This window comes from Heloderma suspectum, chromosome 15 (assembly GCF_057233095.1).
Source record: "Heloderma suspectum isolate Gila_16-S chromosome 15, 16-S_ref, whole genome shotgun sequence".
NCBI lineage: Eukaryota > Metazoa > Chordata > Lepidosauria > Squamata > Helodermatidae > Heloderma > Heloderma suspectum.
In genome coordinates this window covers 6,251,076-6,273,081 of record NC_139472.1, presented here as the reverse complement: position 1 = coordinate 6,273,081, position 22,006 = coordinate 6,251,076, and the positions used below count along the sequence as shown (strand labels likewise).

General features: G+C 49.5%; 1 protein-coding gene across 9 annotated transcripts in view; it reads left to right on the top strand.

Moving 5' to 3' along the window:
• Positions 1 to 22,006, top strand: part of SAMD11 (sterile alpha motif domain containing 11) — a 226,148-nt gene that overhangs the window by 4,066 nt on the left and 200,076 nt on the right. For 2 of the 9 annotated variants that reach the window (XM_084821691.1, XM_084821690.1), the window contains exons 1-2: positions 2,493 to 3,432; positions 6,624 to 6,715. In XM_084821691.1, the coding sequence (XP_084677817.1) occupies positions 2,583 to 3,432; positions 6,624 to 6,715 (942 nt within the window). In that variant the 5' untranslated portion in view covers positions 2,493 to 2,582. Of the gene's footprint in view, positions 1 to 2,492; positions 3,433 to 4,738; positions 4,799 to 5,629; positions 5,787 to 6,623; positions 6,716 to 17,800; positions 18,124 to 22,006 lie in introns of those variants that run through there. The other 7 variants (XM_084821692.1, XM_084821694.1, XM_084821695.1 and 4 more) reach the window with 7 other exon arrangements.

Here is a 22,006-nt window from a genome sequence, read left to right as displayed (position 1 = left end):
AAAGCATTAATGTTGTTGTTGTTGTTGTTCAGTCGTTCAGTCGTGTCCGACTCTTCGTGACCCCATGGACCATAGCACGCCAGGCCTTCCTGTCCTGCGCTCTCTCCCGGAGCGTGCTCAAGTTCATATTCATTGCATCCGTGATGCTATCTAGCCATCTCATCCTCTGCCGTCCCCTTCTCCTTTTGCCTTCAGTCTTTCCCAGCATCAGGGTCTTTTCCAGGGAGTTTTCTCTTCTCATTAGGTGGCCAAAATATTGGAGCTTCAGCTTCATTATCTGTCCTTCCAATGAGCACTCAGGGTTGATTTCCTTTAGGATGGACTGATTTGACCTCCTTGCAGTCCAGGGCACTCGTAAGAGTCTTCTCCAGCACCACAGTTCGAAAGCATCAATTCTTCGGCGCTCAGCCTTCCTTATAGTCCAGCTCTCACAGCCATACATTACTACTGGGAAAACCATGGCTTTGATTAGACGGACCTTTGTCGGCAAGGTGATGTCTCTGCTTCTTACTACGCTGTCTAGGTTTGCCATAGCTTTCCTCCCAAGGAGCAAGCGTCTTTTAATTTCATGGCTACAGTCACCGTCTGCGGTGATCTTGGAGCCCAAGAAAGTAAAATCTGTCACTGCTTCCATTTCTTCCCCTTCTATATGCCAGGAAGTGATAGGGCAGGATGACATGATCTTCGTTTTTTTAATGTTGAGTTTCAAACCAGCTTTTGCACTCTCCTCTTTCACCCTCAACAAGAGGCTCTTGAGATCCTCTTCGCTTTCTGCCATTAGGGTGGTATCGTCTGCATATCGGAGGTTGTTGATAATTCTCCCGGCAATCTTAATTCCGACCTCTGATTCATCCAGCCCGGCATTTCTCATGATGTACTCTGCATATAAGTTAAATAAGCAGGGTGACAATATGCAGCCTTGTCGTACTCCTTTCCCAATTTTGAACCAATCGGTTGTTCCATGTCTGGTTCTTACTGTTGCTTCTTGACCCTCGTACAGGTTTCTCAGGAGACGGATAAGGTGGTCTGGTACTCCCATCACTTTAAGAATTTGCCACAGTTTGTTGTGATCCACACAATCAAAGGCTTTAGCGTAGTCAATGAAGCAGAAATAGACGTTTTTCTGGAATTCTCTTGCTTTCTCCATATTAAAGCATTAATAGCAATCAATTAATAATTCCATTAACAACAAAGTGAAACACCCTCTGATCTTGCTAGTTCACAGTATAGGTAGAGTGTGGCCTTTTAAAGAGCCTCTTTAAAAAAAAAAAAAAGGCTTCATGCAAAAGGGGGAAAAAAAGGTGCAGGGGCTCAATGCTGCTTGGAAGCCATACTCAGCTTGGCCTGGAAACCCATCTCCGTAAACTCCAGTTGTGGTGCCTGCACCTGTGGCAAAGAGGGAATTTCACTCTGCACATGCCCAAAGTTGAGCAAGTCTCACTAGAGAGCAGAAGTTCTGGGCGAAGTCTTTGGCTCAGACGAGAGTGGGCAAGTAAGAGCAACCAGCATCTCAACTCTGGCCGAAAAAAGAAAAGACTTTTGTGCGGTCCATGGAACAACGCAGTTGTCCGTCGTATACCCCCCTCTTTCACAGTCAGTCCCCCCACTTCCACTCCCCCCTTTCTTTTTTCTTTTTGCGAGCGCCTTGTGCTGTTTAAATGGGCCAAGTTAGAGAAGCGGCGGCGAGGGGGAAGCTTGTTTGGTCGGAGTCTCTCTGAAGTCCACGCCGACTTTTGAAAATATATCCATATATACGTTTCCATCACGGGGAGGGGGGGGAACCCAGCCAAAGAGAGACGCCCTCCCCTCTAGTCAAGGCAGAGGCGCGCAGTGGGTGTCTTTTGGGGCGGTGGAGGGCTACTGCTGACCCATTCAGAGGCACTTCTGATTTTTGTTTAAAATGGGGGGGGGCGTTAATTCTAGCCTAGAAATTGAAACTGCAATCATAACAAACCAATAGGTTGCGTCGGCGGTGGCGTCTGTGTGTGTTGGAGGGGGTGTTGTTAGAATTTACCACCTTGCAGGTGCACGCGTGGAATCGTGCGCGTGTCTGTTGGGTGGGGGGAAGGAGAGAAGGGAGGCAGAAAAGTTGCAGCCTTAAAACAAGCCCAGGGCGTGTGTGTGTGTGTGGGGGGGGGGGGAGCGACTTTGCAAACGTCGCGCCGAAGCAGTTCTCAATTTTGCAATTTTTATTTTTGTAAGTGGCAGGCAAAGAGGGAGAGAGAGAAAGTGGGTTTCCTGCGTGGAACGGAAAACACACACAGAGAATACGGCGGGACGCTGCCAGGTTTTAGATTATAATTTAAAAGGACCCCCCCCCCCGCCCAAAGCCCCACGAACTTCGTCCAAATGGGAGATTAAAAATAAAACCAAAGCAGGCGGCAGGGGCGCGTGGGCTGTTAGGAGAAAGCGAGAGGGGAACCTCCGGACGCAGGGGCGGCGGCGGGGGGGAGCGGAGCAGGGTCGATTGGCGGCCCGGGGGGGAGGCGGCGGCGGCGGCGGCGGCGGGAGATCAATAAACCTTTGGCGACCGAAAGCATGTCTGCGGCGGCGGCGGCGGCGGCGCCCTCTCGCCGGCCACGATGTCAAGCATTAACCCGGAGGGGCAGATCTGCCGCCGCCGCCGCTCTGAACTCCTCGTGGGCGCAGTGAGCTCGGATCGCTGGCTGCGGGGCCCCGGCGGCGGCGCCCCTTGGCTGCTGCTGCTGCTGCGCCGCTGGGCAGCCCCGCGAGCGGGCTCCGCCGAGGTCTCGCCGCCGACCCAGCCTCCGCCGGCGCCTGCGAGGTGCTGGTGCTGCCTCTGCTCGGGCCGCCGCCGCCGCCGCCTCTGCTCTTGCTGGCGGCGGCCGCTGCTGGTGCCGCGCGGGCAGCTCGCAGCCGGGGAAGAGGAGCCGCCGCCGGAGCGCGCCGAGGAGGGCGCCGCCGCCGCCGCCAGCAGCAGCATGCCGGCCATCAAGAGGGAGCGCCCGGACCGGGAGGAGCTGGCGCTGGCCGCCTTCAACCAGCCCATGGAGACCTTGCCGGACTACCTGGTCCCCTTGGCGGCCGCCGCCATCCCCGTGGTGACCCCGCACCCGCCGGCGTACGAGCAGCTCTTCGCCACGGCTGCCCACCACCACCACCACCACCAGCGCCCCTACCTGGACTTCCACGCCGCCCCCCACGCCCACCCGCCGCACCCCCTCCCGGAGGACCTGATGCTGGAGCGCTTCTCGTCCATCCCGGATTTCCAGCCCTTCTTCGACAGCGGCGAGCCCTGCATCGAGGTCGAATGCGGCGAGAACAAGGCGCTGCTCTACATCAACAAGTTGTGCCAGGGCAGCAAAGGGCCGTCCATTCGCTACCGGGGCGAGTGGCTCACCCCCAACGAGTTCCAGTTCGTCAGCGGCAGGGAGACCGCCAAGGACTGGAAGCGGAGCATCAGGCACAAAGGTACGCCGGGGGCCGGCCGCCGCGGCCAGGGGGCTGCTGCCCGGCTGACTTCTCGCGGGTGGGGAGTGTGTCAGCTTGCGAGAGGCGCAGGACGCTTCGGCAGCGGTGCGCCTTGTTTGCAAAGTTGGCGCGGTTTTTGAGGGCCGGGGCTCTCCCTCCCCGGTAGTTGGAATAAACTATCGGAAGCCTTCCAAATCGCCCCTGGCTCGGCTAAAGGACATGTTGCGGGGAGTGTGTGTATGTGTGGGGGAGAGGTTGGTCGGCTTTCCTGGCTCACAGGGACCTTGCTCAGGGAACTCTCTTTGTTAAAATAGTGCGTAATAGGTAAAATTACAGGTGGCTGGGGCTCAAGGCTGACCCGCCGTCCTTTCCTCCAATGTGAGCGTGGCGGAGGGGGGGGGGGGATAGTTTTTTACTGACTTTTGCTGGGAAGGCGCTCTGGTCGTGTTCAGAGGCACTCTTGCCACTTAGCACATTCCCCGGGGGGATTCAAAGTCCTGGGCGGAGTGGAGTGACCGTATCAACTCGTGCCGGTGGGAAAAAAGAGTCCCGTGAAACTAGAAAACCTGTAGTGTTTTCGCGCCGTCAGAGGGATCGCGTGATCTATTTACCCCCTTCCCCCGCCGAATCCCTTGATACCCAACGGTGGCAAAAACTGCCTGCCGAATTTCTATGGAATCAGAGACGTAGGGGCAACTCTGGAGTGGTGTGGGTATGCGTGCGCTTTTCACGAGTCTCGTTTCTTCCCCTCTTTTATTGAGCGCCCCCCCCCTCTGGGGGGGGGGAATTCGGCTGACATCCCCTTAGGGGATATGTGTGTGTGTATGAGAGAGAGAGAGAGAATGAATGAATGAATGAATGAATGGACGAACGAACCAATGGCATAGTGCACAAGCCAAAAGAAGCGCCCGGCTTGGGGGTGGGAAGGGAGGCTGTGTTGAAGTTTCACGCGTGGTTAGAAAGTTGCAGACAGACGGGGAGAGACAGACATCGGAGGTGCGTCTCCCGCCTGATGCGAGCAAAAGAAAAAGGAGTGAGGATTTTAAGAGCAGCAGCGGGGGCGGGGGCGACTTCCACTTGTTGGGCGGGGGGGGGACGGGACTGGAGGCTCTTCTTTTCTCCACTTCAAACCGGAGCCGCCTGGCGCGTAGCGAAGGACCGTCTGGAACGCGCCGCGAAATTGACCAGAGGTTGCAACTTCCCAAGGTCAGGAGTAAACAAGCCGGCAGGCACTGGCGCCCGGAACTTGTGTGTGTGTGTGTGTGTGTGTAGCGTTTAGGGGGGATTGGTTCAGGGCAGCAGACAGTAAAGGATCTGCTTCAGAACGGGAGACCCAAAGCTCTGAAGTCCTCTGTCTTTTTGGGAGGTGTGTGTGTGTGTGTCAGTGTCAGGCGGCGGCGCGTCTCCTTTTGCGCTCTTCGGCAGTTGTGGTTTGGGGCTGGGCGCTTTTCGGAGTTGTGTCTGCACAGTTGTTTATGTCTAGCTCCTCTTGTGTGTATGTGAGAGAGAGCGAGAGCGAACGAGAGAGAGAGAGAGAGAACGCGCGACTCTCGCCGGATAGCTCCTCTAAACTGGAACGGTTCTCCTCTGCGGGTGTCGTAGGGGACCTGATCCCGTGGCTGGTGCGGGCACGTTTTGTCCTGTGTCCTGTGTTGTGGTTTTGCCCTCTCTCAAATGGTTCATGACGGGCATAGATGTTTCGTGTCGGTTCCCGAGGACGTTGTGTAAAAGCTTCACGCCGCACCTAGCATCACACAGAGCGTAATTGGGAGTACATCCCATTGGACTCAGTGGGGCTTACTTCTGAGTAGACACGCAGAGAGGATTGACTTGTCAGCGACGTCGCGGTGAGCGGCGCTGCTTCGCACCGCCGGTGCCAGAGGCATATTGTGAAGCTGCGGTCGTGTCTCTCCCCCCCCCCCCATTTTGTGCCTTGTCTTCCGCGGGTTCTTGCACTACTGCGTGCGTGCGTGCGTGCGTGTGTGTCTGCGACTGGCGTCGGTGACCGCTTGGGTGACTGCCCCCTCTCGCTATGAGGTTAAGAAAGGAGGAAGCCGCGGGTTTTCTGCGTTTGCCTGCCTCGGATCTGGCAGCCCCTGTCAGCCTTCGGGCGTGTGGGTGGGGGGAGTCGCTTCGGAAGCTGATGCAAATAGAAACCGAAATGAAAACCCGGCGGCCTGCTCAGTCCGGCTCGGCCGACGTGCCGAGGCAGGTGGGTGGCAAGGCTGCAATCCCTCTCCTGACACCTCTCCCTCCATTTATTTCTGCAGTAACCACCCACTCCTGCCCCAGCCCTAGGCGACTCGTGCTGCCTTCGCCCCAGCCGCGCCTCCGGGAAAGTGGAGCAGCGGGCGGTGCGTTTTGTCGGGGGGGGGCGCGGGGGGGCTCCCCTCTCGGGCGTGGGGAGGCAGCTGGGGATGGAGAGAAGCAACCCGAGAGACGCGGGAGGGAGAGGGGGAAACCCGAGAGCGGCAGCCGTGACATGTCATTAGCCGAGGGCTGCGTGTGCCATGCCCGGGGTCCGAGGAGCCATGAGGAGGTGGCTGACACCTCGCCTCGTTCATTGATCGCCGGAGGAGGGGGGCGGGAGGGGGGCGGGATTGAGGAAGGCGGCTGCTGCCGCCGCTCGAATGATGCGCCTACCGCCTCCGTGTCTCTCGGCCGGCCCCCCCGGGCTGCCTCCGGGAAAACTCCTCTCATTCCTCTGGGGAGAGCTGGTGTTCGAGGCGGAGAGAAAGTTTGCCAGCAACCCGGCTGAGCTGCCTGCCTTCCCTGGCCTTCAGCCTTGTGTTTGCCTTTCTTAGCTTTTGCAGCCGCTTGCTTGGTTGTTTTCTGGGGGTGGCCGTGCACTGCAAATGTGGCACCTTCGATGGTGCTGGGAGCTTGGGGGGAGTTCTGGGGGGCCACACCTCCAGCGCTTCTTCTTTTCAGGCTTCCCCATTATCCACCTTTTCGGCCTTTTTAACAAGGTTAGGTGGGCACTAAGGAGGGCTGCGGCTGCTTCTCCTTTTCCATCGTTTTCAGAAGGGAGAAAGTTCAATTAAGCCAGGGCCACGTAGGGCTGGGTAAGAATGGGGGAAGGGTGTGATTTGTTTTGTGCAAAGCCTCTCTCCCTTCTCTTTTCAAAGCCAAGCTAAAGACTTGTCCTTTTCTTTCCCTTTTTCCATTTTTTTTTTCCTTTTTGCATCCAGGGAAAAGTTTGAAGACTCTTATGTCCAAAGGAATCTTACAGGTACATCCTCCAATCTGTGATTGCCCTGGGTGTCGAATTTCGTCTCCAGTGGTAAGATGATTGCTAAAAACCCAAATGAAACACAACACTTATTCTGTTTTCATAAAGCCCCCTACTTTATTGCTCCTTCTGTTCCCCCTCCCTCTGTGTTTTTGTTAAATTTGAAGGGGGCAAGGAACCGTGATCCTATTGAGGGCTATATCCTGTAGGGTTCTTGCACTGACACTGAACGCATCTGAAGTGCTCAGTGCCAGAAAGAAAGAAAAGGGGCCAGGGTTGCAACCCCCAGTAGGAAGGCTGAAATGGAACAGTCAGGGATGGTTTGGTGGAAGAGACATTATAGCTTGCAAGCAAGCCCTCCATCTCAGCCTCCATTTGCTTCTCCTCCTGTTATATTGCTCAGTAACATAAAATTGTCAGCATGAAAGGTCTGGAGGTTTAAAATATGATAATGTGATGCACAAATTATGGAACTGAGTTGCCCAAAGACTGAAGGAATCCTATCTTGAAGAAGATGAGAAGCCCACCTCTTTTTAAATTATCAGTATCATCAGCATTATTATTAGTATTTCAACATTTACAATTTATTGAAAGTGGGAATGATTCATGTTTCCAACACGTTCACTGGGGTTCAATTAAATGCACAACCCTAGTCTCAGATGCACCTTGTTTTGCATATAGATGATTCTTCCATCAATGAAAGAAGCATCTATATGCAATGCTTTCATGTAAATGTGCTTAACAGTATTGCATAATGCAGCTGAATTAGTATCTTTCAACATACTGTTTTCCTCTAAACTGGGAGGGTGAAAAGATGGTTCCCTTCGTGTCCCCTCCTTCAAATCATGCAGTTAAGGGTGAAGAGTTGATTTGCATTGGTGATTGTGAAGAGAGAACCCAGAGAGGGCATCGGTAGTCCCATATTGTACAAGAATGTGATGTGTGTGGATTATAGGATTTGGGTTACAGTTTGTGGCTACTGAACCACTTGTCTGAGAACTTTTTGATTCTTATTGAGAACAATGCAATTTTCCTGAGAAAAGGTTATGTCATTCCCGGGACTGCTGAATAAGTATGTCTTACTGAAGGAGAAGCACGTCAAGACATTTGAAAGTGTGCAGATGGGAGAGCTGAATTATGAATGAAATTTGTGGGTCCATGAAGTGCAACTGAATACTGCGGTTACTGACATCTGAAAGGGAACTGATTAATTTTGAAGCATTCACAGCGGGGGGGGGGAAGTTTGGTGGCGTGTTCCTGGCCAAAACGTTCCATCACATATATTTTGGTTGGTGGTAGAAGAAGGGATTTCATACGACTGAAATGAAGCAAGTTTGGGGTAACTAGGAGTGGATTTGTGTGTGGAAGGACTGTGAGCTCCACTCAGTTCTGGTGCTCAAAACAAAGTCATGGGATCCTTAATTCTAATTGGATGTCTTTTGCAGAAGGTTCCATTTGGTGGAAGTCAGGTTTCTAGTGAAAGAGCAAAATAGATCTGCAAGCCCAGTGCCAGCTCCAGGTTTTTGAGAGCCCTTGGGCAAGACATCCCACGGGCCCCCTCCCTCAGAAAACCTACCTTCTCACCATTATTGTCGCCAGCTGCTCTTGCCCCTCATCTTCTTTCTCATCATTGCTACCACTTGCTTGCTTGACAGGCAGAGAGCCAGTGGCCAAGGGGCAGTGCTTCTCCTTCTCACCACCACCGTAGTCTGGGCCAGAGTGAGAGGCAGGTGAATAAGCAGTTTGCAGTGGTGAAGAGAGGCTCTTGTCAGTGGGCCTCTGCTGGAGTGTGGGCCCTCGGCAGGTGCCCATTCATGCCTACCCTTGACACTGGTCCTGCACAAGCCTGAAGACTGTCCACCCATGCTGTTATACAGATGGGCTAAGGATGTCCAGCTTCTTTAGCCTCAGAGATCCAGATTCCACCCATCCCGGTCAAAGTGCTGGGGGGACTGAACAATTATGCCATTATTAGCCAGTCTCATTAGCTCAGCTGGAGAGACTCCAGAACCCACAGGCTCAATAACTTGGCAGACTTCACTCCACATGCTGGTGGAGGCTTCCCATTCTGGGAGAAGGAGGTTCCTGTGTCATCACAGAGACTACAGGAGTGTATCTGTGGGAGAGATGTTGCCTGCTGGCCAAGAGGGAAACACTGTAGTCCAGGGGCAGGAAGACTTCAGGCAGGTAGGATCTGCTTTGCTTTCCACTGCAACCCCAAGATCCATCAGTCAGAGCCAGGAGCAAAAGACATACACAGGGATATTGCTAGGCTCCTAAAATATTTGGGTCCTGATCTTTCAAAATCAATGCATTGATTATCAGTGGAAAGTTATTTCTAAGCTTACTTGCCAAATGGGGGGGATTTGGGGGGGTCACAGTGCACAGGGAAGAGGGGGTGACCCTTCCCTCCCCAATTCTGATCATCCTGGAAATCCTCCTCTCCCTGCAGTATGGCAGCTAAGCTGAAGAAAAATCTCCCATTAGCTCAAATGGAAATATATTTTTTAAGCTTAGTTGCTATGCAGAGCGGGATGGGGGCACTGCAGCATGTGGGAAGGGTGGGGTAAACCCTACACTCCCCAGCTACAGTCCCTCTTGAAGATTGGTCCCTACCGATAGGGATGTCTGTCGGTGGGCAATCCAGCCCTTTTTGGGCTCCCTAGAGTTCCGCATCGTGCCTAAACCTGGCTTGCATTTGCTAGCTGAGCTGCAGGATTTCCCTGAAGTCTGGGGACCTTTTACATATTTTTTGTTTTGTGTCAGCCATAATTTGCACAAATAGAGATTTGGGCAAATTACAGCTGCAATTTGTGGAAATTACAGCCAAAATTTGCATAATTTGTGTAAATTGCAGGTGTAACTTGTGCAAATTAAAAAACACTGAAAATCTGCTAGCTGGCCCAACTCCCTGCAGGCCGAATTGGGCCAGCTAGTGGAAGATGAACCGAAGTCCAGGGGGCTGAGCCAGTGAAAGTTCGTCGAGCTCCACCCCACAATCGGATTCCTCCGACCTCCCTATTCCTGCATAGCAACTAAGCTGAGAAAACCCTTTCATCAGCCCCAATGGAGACTTAGTTCTCTGGGAAATAGATCGGGGGCCATGGGAAATAGATCGGGGGCCATGGGAAATAGATTCAGGGCCAGGGCCCCATAGGCCCAAGCCTAGCAACGCCACTGGACATACACATAGAATTAAAGAACAGGGTGCCTGAGCGTAGTCTGAGCTGAGGAATATGTTCCCAGTACCAGAACTGAACAGAGTTCACAGTCCTTTCACACAAAAGTCCACCTTTGGCCACCCCAAGCTTTCTTCATTTCAGCAGCTTAATTTAGGTGGGAAAAACCATTTTGTTGTTGCTGTTAAACAATTGGGAGTAGGAAACCCTTAACTGGTCTGCTGCAAATCCACAAAAGTATATACCACAATGAATTAGTTAGTGCCCTCCAGATGTTTGGCCTTCAATTCCCACCCCTGACAATTGGCCATGCTGGCTGGGGCTGGTGGGAGTTGTAGTCCCAAACATCTGGGGGGCACCAGGTTGGGGAAGGCTGGTCTGTAAAGTGCTACGAGACTGTTGTTTTTGCTGCAGCAGGGTGACATGGGCAATCCTCTGGTTGCTTGAGCCATTGTCATCTAAGGGCGTGTTCTCACATGAGCACCCTGCCACTTCTGCTGGATGCTTCAGAGCTGCACAGGAAGTGTACAAAGCGATTATCTCCCCTCTCCATACAATGGGAACCACATTGCATAAAGGTTCAGGCAACAGCTTTCCTGTGTTAACTTTGCCACCTGGGCTAACCCCATGATGTGTGTGGACTAGAGGAGGTTGGAAAATCTGGCATTGAGATGCAGGGATCGGGCTGACGCCCCAACAGCAACCCTATGTATGTTTATGCCCTGAAGACAAGAATTAAGAACGTGGCGCTGAAATTCACAAGATCAAATAGGCAATCTAAAGCTCTGTGCAGTCTCTAATTAAAATGAAGTTAGAAACTTCCAAAGCATTGCCTGTATTCTTTTGCTGCATTGTTGGGCTTCCATTCCACTAACCCTGCCCCCCTGCTGTTGCTGCCGCCCCAACCCTCTAAGGAGAGAACTATAAAGGTGCTTCTGGTGTAGATAATTATTTTAAATGGTTAGTCAAAAACAGTCTAAAGAGAAGTACACCCTGTAATGTTGAGTATCTGGAAATGTGGATAGTATATCAAGTGGTTTCACTGTTTGTTTTAAAGCAATCATATTACAGGTTTGAAGACCAAGAAGTTTGGCTTGGCTTGTAACTAAATTTTGCATGTTAGGGCTGCTGCTTTTCATCCTGGATATTAAAACTGATATACTGTTTTCATGGTTTGGGCCTTAGTAATTAAAAAATGAAAATAATTTAGAAACGTGGCAGATTCAGGTTTTCTCAAGACTGCAGTTCTACAAGGCTAAAAAACATGACATTTGTTTCAATATCAACATATTTTGCAACTATGCATTATGAGCTAAATAAAATCTTCTACATGTATATGCTGTTGACATATAAATACCTGCTGGAATGGAAGGATTGTTGGGAGAGGAAGAGTGTTCAACCTCTTGTTTGCAGAATCAGTGTGACTATGTATTATTGGCCCTTTTATGACATGAGTTTCACAGGGGCTGTGTTGGGTTCCAGAATGATCCAATTTGGGTTTAACATTGGGACGATGTTTTTTTTCCTGAAATGGGTCTTCGTGGGGTGAATGGCTGCACATTTTGGAGCAGGGACTTGCTCACACACCTGTGTACAAACTGAGTACTAATCTGTCTAGTGGCTGCTGTATGGCGTCAGAAATCCAGAGAAGCTGCTGTGTGTGTGTGTGTGTGTGTGTGTGTGCGTGAGAGAGAGAGAGAGAGAGAGAGAATATGTGCATGCTTTTGCAAAAGTAGTTATGCTCTTAGCCAAGCTCTTGTCTTTACTAAGGGGATGTAAGTATGCTGTTCACAGCAAAGAGAGGAGAAACAGGGCATAGAATAAATTCACATTCAGTGTTTGCAGTTGAACTATCTGTCTCCTCTTCCCACCCACCCCCATTTAAAATCAGCAGCACCTAAGCATGTGCAATTGTCTCTAGATTACATCTTTGTCCTGATCAGCCTCTCAAATACATTTATATAAATGTACTTCCTCCCCCGCCCCCCATTTTACTAATCCAGCTTCCTAAATATCCCTGTGTTTAAGCCTAAAAGAAAACCAACTTTTCTAAAAGAAAACCAGCTTTCCTAATGCTTCCTTATGTGGTCACCTGGAACAAATTCAGGCGGGATGCATATTTATAGGCTTGGACATGATCCAGTGGTTTGGGCGTGCAGGCAGGGCCTCCAGAGTATACCAGGAAGGTCTATGCAAGCAGGGGGACGTTCTTATAAGAACATAATTTAACTATGTGCTGTTGCAATTCAATACATGAGCTTTTCCCTGGAGTAAAAGGAGTGGCTCCCCTCCTGTGGCAGAGTAAGCGTGTGTGTGTTTGGATCTAGGTCATTATCTTTTACTGTTTAACTTCTTAGGGAGGTTATCTTGATGGTTTTACACTAGACTTTTCAAAAGCCAGGAAATATTTAACTTTTAAAGTATTCTTCCTGGAGCCTATCCACCAAATATAATCCATTCTCCCCCCTCCCTCCCCGCCCCAACACCTGCTTTTAAAATGTTGTGTCAAAAATGTTCGGTTCCCTTCTTGGAACGGCATGCTCAGTAATCTTAGCAAGGCTGGGGAACAATGACCAGCCTTCTAATAGCATGATATAATCTCCAAGCAAAGGGAGCCATGCCCCAGTGCACCTTGACCGCTACTCAAAAGTAGCCCTGCAGAAGAAAATTCAGTTTAAGAACATTCTTTCATTGGGCAGGAGGAAGAAGTGGCAGCGATTAGGAAGTCTTCCCTGGTCAACAGATTAGCCCTGCCTTGCAGCAAGATGCTTTAACTCAGGAGTGCAGAACCTCAAGTCCAGGGGCCAAATCTGTCCAGCCTGAGGACAAAATACAGCCCTCCAGGGTTCCCCAAATGGCCACATCTCCTTCTCCTGGCCCCACCCCCTTTCTGCAACCATTTGGTAGTTTCCCTGCTTTTCTGCAGTTTCTTCCTCATTCTAAAAGGTTGAAATGCCTCTCCTAAAGCTTAGATCCTGGCAATAGGCGCTTCAAGCTACAATATGCTAGTATATTGAGGGGGGGGGAGGACTATTGCCTTTGGCCCATCCCCTTTGTCTTTGGTACCATCCACCATTTGAATGTAGCCCCTGAGAACTTCTCCAAAATTGAATTTGGCTCTTGGGCTGAAAGAGGTTCAACACCCCTGGTTTAACTGGAGGACTCTGACAGGCGCTGTTGGGCCTCCAGGCCTTCTAACCCCACTTTTCTTCCTTTAGCTTATCAACTATCAATTTATCAACAGCCCTTCCTACCTTTCGCCACACCCCTTTAAAGAAACAGATACATAGAAATATCATGACCCAGGCCAGGGCCAAGGTACATGTCACCCAGCAGAGGCTGGTGGCTCTGATTTTGGTGGGGCTGTGCATCCATTCTGGGTTTCAGTCAGAGGCAGCCAGAATGCTAAAGGAGCTATCCATGGTGCTGAATCTATTTGGGGTTAGGGTTCAGCACCTTGAATAGCTCCTTTAGCATTCTCGGCTGCTTCTGACTGAAAGCCAGAATGGATGCACAGCCCCTCAGAAATTGGAGCCGCCAGCCTCCACTGATGTCACCCTCCAGATGTTGTTGGACTGCAGCCTCCATCGTCCCTCTCTACTGGTTATGCCGGCTAGGGCTGACGGGAGTTGCAGTCCAACAACAACCGCTTAAGAGATACTGTTAAAATATGCTAAGTGGTATACAAATCCATTAAATTAATCAAATAAACAAACTTCTGGAGAGTCACTTGTTCCCTCCCATGGCCCTCAGTGCATGTATAGAGTACTTCTCCCTGCACCACTGTGCCCACACACTTAAAATTAAATAGCAGGGCACAGGGCAGAGCTCCCACATGGGCTTCAGCCCCAGCACCACTCTTTTTTTACTTATTAGCCATCCCTTGCAGTGTATTCTGAAAATGCAACCCCATCTTTAAAATCTTCCGGTAGCATTCTCATGCCATGGCTAAAACATATGCTGGCACCCTTTATGTGACCGCAACTGCTCCTTTTCACAACACTCTTTCTCTTGGCCTATTCCAGTCTTTGATTCTCATTTCCTTCCTTTTTTATGTTTAAAAAAGGCAGTCCAATCGAATGCATGTTTTACACAGAAGGAAGAAACACTGAGTTCACTTGGACTTACTCTCTGGTAACCGCGCCTTAGCATTGTGGCCCACACGTTCTCAGATGGTGCACTCTGAAGTAGCCTCACTGAAGTGAGTGGAATTACCCCCACAGTAACCTCAGCTTGAGAATTGCAGCAAACACCCATCAGTTTGCATGCTTTTTGATAGCCAAACGCATCAACCTTTTATTTTTCTAAATAAAGCATGGAAGGGATTTGCTTTTGGGGGACGAACTTCCCTTGCCTGCTCACCCTGTTGGCCAAGAGGTGAACACTGCAAGTCGTCTCCAACCTGATGCTCTTGGTTCTTGCAAAGATTAAATTAAATTTATCCAATCCCCCCTCCTCTACCACTTTCCCTTCCTCCCCCATTCTCTCGTGTCAAATCAAATTTGTAGTGTCAGGGGCTTTAATCAACCTCAGTGATGGTTCGAGACCACGTCAGCCTACCAGAAAGAGCAAGTGGGGAGGAATTGATTTGAAGAGGAAATTGCATCTGGCTCTAGACGAGTTGTGGAGATCAGCTCTGCAGGAAACTGGTCCCCTACTGAAAATCTCCTTCCTGCTGCTTCTCAGCTGAATTTTTCTGTGAAAACTCATTAGGAAAATCCAAGAACCATTTCTCCTTGTGAGGGGACTGTGAAGCATCTCTTGGAATTAGAGGTTACTCTGGTGGAAGAAGTGATGTCTCTGTCCTGTTTCCCAGTGAATGGCACTGCACCACAGGGTGTTTGCGTGTTACAGGCTCATCTTGTTTACACGTTTGTTGAGAGTCCTGACTACATTTGTAAGTGGCTGTGCCAGTGCATAGGACTTAAATGCGAGGAGTCTTGGGTTCAAATCTCCTCTCCTCAGCCATGAATTCACTATTTCATCACTTGATTTCTGGATACTTGATCACTGTGTGATGAATGTGTGAACAGATACTATTGAAAAGCATCATGTCCGGAGTGAGATGAAAGGTATTTTAATATATATTATTGTGTTATTTAAAAAATTTATATCCCACATTTCTATGACATACACACTCAAGGCAGTGTACAAATACAAATCTATCAGTGATGCCTGGTTCACACAGATGTGTTGTCACTTGATGCTTATCATGTGGGAAACATGCATGTGTGAAGCAGGGTCTCAGTGGAATCTTGGGCCTAGTTCTCACCAAAGCAGTAAACCTGTGTCTTGACTGTACCACTTCAGATTCACATGATAGAATGCTGATTCATGGGGAAAAAATCCTTTATATAGAAACCTAGCATGTCAAGGAAAAGTTTCCCTAGTCTAGTTTTCTATATGTGGGGATTTTTGTTGTATTTTTTATGGAGGAGAATTCAGCCACAGAGCCCCCACCTGCAGCCTGAAGTGGTATAGTCTAGACAAAGGGTGTTGTTTACCTGTTCTGGGCCCGCACAGGTTGCTGCTCCTGCTGCTTGACCTGCTCTTGTAATCTTTTGAGCTTCATTTGGAGACAATGGTGAACTTCCGACACCTCTTCCTATTCCCCTGTAAACAGATTTCTAGCTAGCCTGCTATCCTTGGGAGACTGCTACCCCATCATCAGTGTCAAAATAAGATTGAACTGCCAGTCCAATCAGCTTGTATACATGAAACGGGGAGGTACCCCTTGTTCTGGCTTGGCCCTGGCTGCCAGAACCTGTTCACATGAACAGTGGCAGGAGCCTCCATGCGCTTTGCCCTCTGTGCAGAGGTTTGGATTTAGCCCAGCGGGACAGGGCAAGCAGAGGGGCAGTAGCAGCAGTGGTGAGAAAGAGGTGGGGCTACACAGGAAGGAGCTCCCCCCATCTTGCCCCAAAACCCCTCCCCGAAATTTGGAGCTGACCCTGGATGGAATGTTTAAACCCACAATGGATCTGCCTGTACTAGAACAGGCTGCAGCCCAGACAATTCAGCAGCATTTTGCTATGTGGATGAACACGCGGTCTTACACTCCAGCATTTAGCAGCCGTGCATTAGGATTAAGGGGATCTGCCCCACCCTTAAGATGTTCAGCCCCATCCTGGAAACAAAGCCCTATGAGGAGAGACTGAAAGAACATGTTTAGCCTTGAGAAGACTGAGGGGAGATACGATAGTGCTCTTCAAGTACTTGAAAGGCTGTCATGGAGAGAAAGTCCAGGATCTCTTGATCATCCCAGAGTGCAGGATGTGAAATAATGGGCTCAAGTTACAGGAAGCCAGATTCCGGCTGAACATCAGGAAAAGCTTCCTGACTGTTAGAGCAATACGACAAAGGAACCAATGACCTAGGGAGGTGGTGGGCTCTCCCACACTGGAGGCATTCAAGATGAGGCTGGACAGCCACCTGTCAGGGATGCTCTGACTTAGATTCCTGCATTGAGCAGGGGGTTGGACCCTATGGTCTTATAGGCCCCTTCCAACCCTACTATGCTATGATTCTAAGCACATTTGCTCCGAAGGCAGTTCCACTTTGTTTAAGGGGACAGAGGCTGCAATCCTACATACACTTTCCTGGGGCAATAAGCCTCACTGGAGGGGAAACACACAGGTTTTTTTTTTGCTGTTACTGCCAGGTAAGTAAAAGCAAAAACAGATAAACCGTGTTAGTCCATGCATTTTTTTAAAAAAAAAACCCAAAATCTACTTGGGAAATAACTTTATTAGGACCATCCCAAATGTCACGAAACAGTGAGCAAAGTTTTGAGTTTTCCAGAGCCAAAATCAGGCCAAAAACATGCTTGTTCCTTTTTTGGGGGGTGGTACTTGAGTTAGTCCTCATAAGAACATCAGAAGAGCCCCGCTGGATCAGACCAAGGGTCCATTTAGTCCAGCATTCTGTTCACGCAGTGGCCAACCAGCTGCCCACGGGAAACCCACAAGCAGGACCCGCATGCAACAGCACCCTCCCACTCGTTTTCCCCAGCAACTGGTGTACATAGGCTTGCTGCCTGTGATACTGGAGGTAGCACAGAGACATCAGGACTAGTAGCCATTGATAGCCTTCTCCTCTGTGAATTTGTCTAACCCCTTTTAAAGGCATTCAAATCAGGCCCATAGCCAGCCTAAAGTTTCGGGGGGGGGGGGCTAAAAAGGTAGGGGGCAGTTCATCTGGTTTGCAGGCCTTTTAAAGACAAAATTGTAGACTGTTTTAATTATTTGTAAAAAAAATTTAGGGGTGGGAAATTTTTTGGTGGGGGCAGACTCCCATGCCTGGCTGTGGGCCTGATCCAAATTGGTGGCCATCACTCCATCTTGTGGTAGCGAATTCCATAGTTTAATTGTGCTATGCTTTCTTTGACCTGTCCTGAATCTCCCATCATTCAGCTTCATTGGATGACCCCATTGGGTTCTAGTATGATGAGAGAGGACAGGAACTGGAAATGCTATCTGAAGCACGAAGTCCCCCGTGCACAAATGGTGGGTCAGGCAACGGTTTGCATATTGCCCTAAGTGTTTCTGCACATCTTTACACAAAGAGTAAATTCAAAGCATATTTAACTTGAATGCATTCTTATAATAAGAATGCAGCCTTAGGGTAAAATCCAACATAAAACCTACTTTCAGTAAACTCATTGAAATGAGTGGGCCTTCAATTAGTCACGCTTCACCTAAATCCCATTCATGTCAGTGGGTCTACTCTAAGTAGGACTTGCATTGGATTTTACCCCGAGGCGGCCATCTTATGTGCAGTGACCTGAGAGCAACCCGCATTGAACCGAATGGGAGGTATAGGTCTTGCGCATTTGCTGTGCAGACATCCCAGGGGTTGTGCCGTTAAGACTCTTAAAAACTGCTTTGCAGCGTCAGCTTCTAGGGACGGAAACTGGAGTGCAGGCGAGTTCTTTAAAAGGCAGATTGGGAGGGGCGGTGGGAGCCCCGCGAATCCGAAACCGGCGACAGCAGGCGGAGAGCGGCGCCCGGCGGGCCGCGGGGAGCGGACGGCCCTTTGGCGGCTTCCCCGCCGGGCGAGCGGAGGCGCGGCGCCCTCCTGCTCCGGCGGAGCCCGTCTCTGCCCTGCGGCCGCCGCATCCATCAAGCGGCGCAGCTGAGCGGGCGGAAGGGCGCGGCGCGGCGCGGGAGCGGAGGGCGGCAGGCGGAGAGGGGGCGCTGGGGCCGGGCGGAGGCGAGGCGGCCACCCGCTTCCCTGGCGGAGGCCGCCGCGCGCGGAGCCGCGCGGAGCTCGGCGCACTCGGTGAGTCCCTCCAGCGCCTCCCGCGGCCCGGCCGTGGCGGAGAAGGGGCCGCCCCAAGCCGTCGAACGAGGCATGTTTTGCCACGGGGAAGCGGGTCGCGCGTCACTTCGCCGGCGTGGAGGGAAGGGGCGCGGGGCGGCGCGCGCGCGCCCCCGGGAATGCGGCGTTCTCCGTTGCCCGGAAGGCGCGCGCCCGCCCGCCCGCTCGCTCGCCCGCTCAAACTTGCACCGCGCGTCTGTTCCACAAATAAGGCCCAGTGGAACTGAGCGGATTTTGCTCCGCGGCGAGTGTCTTTAGCGTCCCGGCCGTGGGGCTTGCTCCCATGCCATTATATCCGCTCGGAAGTAACTCCTACTGCGGTCAGTGGGGCTCGTTTCCTAATACGTGTGAGTAAGGTCAATGCAATCTTAAGCATGTCTACTCAGAAGTACGGCCCATTGTTTTTAATGGGGCTTACTCCCAGGTAAGTGCGCTTAGGATTGCAGCTTTAGGACACAATCTTATGCAGGTTGAGCCAGAAAAAAAGACTTATAACTCCCAGCATGCCATAGCCAGCCATTTTTTCTGTTTAAACTTGCATAGGATTGCACCCCAAAGGTATCTTCTGTACCCTTCTCTGGGAATAAGTCCTATTTAACTTGGTAAGTGTGCATGAGTTCAAGGGGACTTGCTCCTTGGTAAGCATGGATCACGTAGCCCGAGTATATATTTTATTGTATTATATTTATCTGGAATGTTCCTAAATGTAATTCTTGGGGGGCAGGGGGCTGAGGGCTTAGTCCCTGAACGGTAGGATAAAAATACCTTAATAAATACATCAGATAAGTGGGGCCTATAACAAGTGTGGGTTCCTCATGTTTAGGGTGCTGGTTCATTCAGACCCATCCCCTGGTTTTCTGTTAACCTCCTCAACACACACTCATCATGCTACATCAAAAAAGCCATGCTGGATCAGGCCAAGGGTCCATCTAACCCAGCATTCTGTTCACACAGTGTCCAACCAACTGCCCATAGGAAACATATAAGCAGGACACAAATCTAACAGCACCCTCCCACCCATGTTCCCCAGCAACTGGTGTATATAGGCATACTGCATCTGATACTGGAGGTAGCATAGAGCCATCAGGACTAGTAGCCATTGATAGCCTTCCCCTCCATGAATGTGTCAAAGGGTGCAATCCTATGCATGTTTAGACAGAAGAAAGTTGTACAACTCCCAGCATAACTGGCTGGGGAATGCTGGGAGTTGTAGGACTTTCATCTGTCTAAACATGCATAGGTTTGCATCCTAACCCCCTTTTAAAGCCATCCAAGTTGGTGGCCATCACAAGATCTTGTGGTAGCGAATTCCATAGTTTAACTGTGCACAATGTGAAGGAGTTCTGTTTTTTAATCTGTCCTGAATCTCCCACCCAGCTTTATAGGATTACTCCACTAGGTTCTAGTATGATGAGGGAGAAAAATGTCCCCCTAGCCACTTTCTCCACACCATGCATCATTTTGAACCTCCATGGTGTCTCCCCTTACTCAACTTTTTTCTAAGCTAAACAGTTCCAGATGTTGTAACTTTTCCTCATAGGGGAATTGCTACAGCCACTTGATCATTACAGCCTTCTGGTGCCCTCCAGATTTTTGGACTGTATGTCCCAGCATCCCTGACCATTAACCATGCTGGCTGGGGCTGATGGAAGTTGAAGTCTGAAACATCTGGATGGCATCAGGGTGGGGAATCCTGACATACTGCATTTACTGAGGATGCTTAGTAGTTCTCATTGAGCTGGCTTGGGGGGGGTCCTCCTTTAGGGGTCCCCCACCAGTAAATTTTTTTGTACTAATGCAACCCTTGGGGTTTCCCCAAAACTTCCTGATACTGCCCTCTTGTGTGTGGATGGTGCTGTTTTGGTACTACATAAGTATTGGCATTTGTACGCTGAGTTTGCTATTAGTGTGTAACATATATATATATATATATTTACTTATTTACAATATTTATATGCCATTCCAGATCTAGAACAGATTTCAGAGTGGTGAATCCCCCTCCCAAAAAACAGTAAAAGTATAAACAGATTAAAGTACCACATTAAAATTATATGTAATAATTTTACATATAAACTGCAGTAATCCAGTCTTGAGGTTACTAGCGCCTGTACCACTGTGGCCAAGCTGTCCCTGTCCAGGAGAGGCCGTAGTTGGCGAACCAGCCGCAATGATGGATCTAGGATAGATCTATGTAAATATATGTGTTTTCTTGAAAGTAAGCCCACCGAGTCCATGGAGGTTTACTCTAGTGAGTGTGATTATGGTTGTAGCCTGATTCTGTCCATGTTCCCTTGAAAGCAAGTCCCCTTGAATTCAGGGAGGCTGACTTTCTAGTAAGTGTGTAGGCTGCAATCCTATTTGCTTCTTAGGGAGTAAGTCCCATTTAACATACTCTCAAGTAAACACAGATAGAATTGGCGGTTGAGTTCCCAAATGGAAAAGCTGTATGTCTTTCCACCATCTGGGGCCTCCTTCCCACTGAGGTGGTCAACCTGTGTCTGGACTGTACCACTTCAGACTGCAGGCGGAAGCTCAGCATGATACAGTGCTCCCCTGTACAAGAAAATTCCCTGCACATAGAAAGCTAGCATGTCAGGAAGAAGGTTCTAGTTCTCAATGTGGAAGGAATTATTTTTTCCTATGGGGGGAACATTCAGTCACGTGAGCCCCGAAGCAGTATAGCCCAGACCAGACACAGAATGACCATCTCTGTGACAACTAGGCTTTAAAACAAGTCAATGTGATCCAGTGGTGATTTCATCTCCTGTCCTTTCTCTCCCTCCCCAGTTAATTTATATGCAGTGTTGCCGTTGTGCATTTAAGGCAAAATGCCTTGCTTAGTGTACTTTTACCTTCTCCCCATCCCAAATAAATATAAATTGCAGGAACGGTTGTTTTTCCACAAACAACACTTATTTTTAATTGCTTTGTGTTTCCCGCATATTCTGAACGGTTCAATCAATTTAAGATGGGCGCCCTTCTGCTTCCTCATTTCTATACTCCAAAAGAATCTCCCAACTATGAGAGCATTCTTATAACACAACCTTATGCATGTCTACTCAGAAGTAGATCCCATTAAGTTCAATGGGAATTACTTCCAGGGAAGTGTATATAGGATTTTGCAGCCTTAGGCTACAATTCTATACTGACTTACTTGGGAGTAAATCCCCAGTGAACTTAATGGGACTTAATTCTGAGAAGACATACCTAGGATTGTGCTTTTAGTGTAAAAAAAACATTCAAGGGGGACACATCTCACTTCAGAACCTCAAAGCAAGTGTAAATTGCCTGGGATTTTTTGTATACCTCCATAATCTTAGTTTGCCTTGCCTGCTTCTGACAGAACCCCTTGTCTAAACGCAACAGCCCCAACCCAGTTAAAGTTAGCTGTAGCTAAAGCTGTAATTTTAAATATGTATATATATTATTTAGTAAGGAGTAAGTCCCATGAAACTCAGCGGCACTTATAGCTCAGGGGTAGGGTTCCCTAGCATTGCCGATTAAAAGGGTCAGGTAGCAGATGATTAGCTTTAGCCTTTGTTGTAACTAATGTTAGATGTATTGGGGCATTTCTAACCTCCTTGCAACGAGGGCACCCCTAAATGTTAGGAAAAGCTTGGCTTGTTATTATCTTGGGATCTCAGTATTTACTTTTTTTATTTGTGTTAAGAGAAAATAACAGAAATTCTTAGAAAATTAAATTTTACTGGTGTACTCTAACTGTAAAATGGGTACATTTTCCTAGTCTGTCTTCTAAAGACAAGCTAGAAAAATCTACGTGTTTTACAAATGCTTAATTCCTTGATAATATGCTACCTATAAGTATGCAATACAGACATGGGGA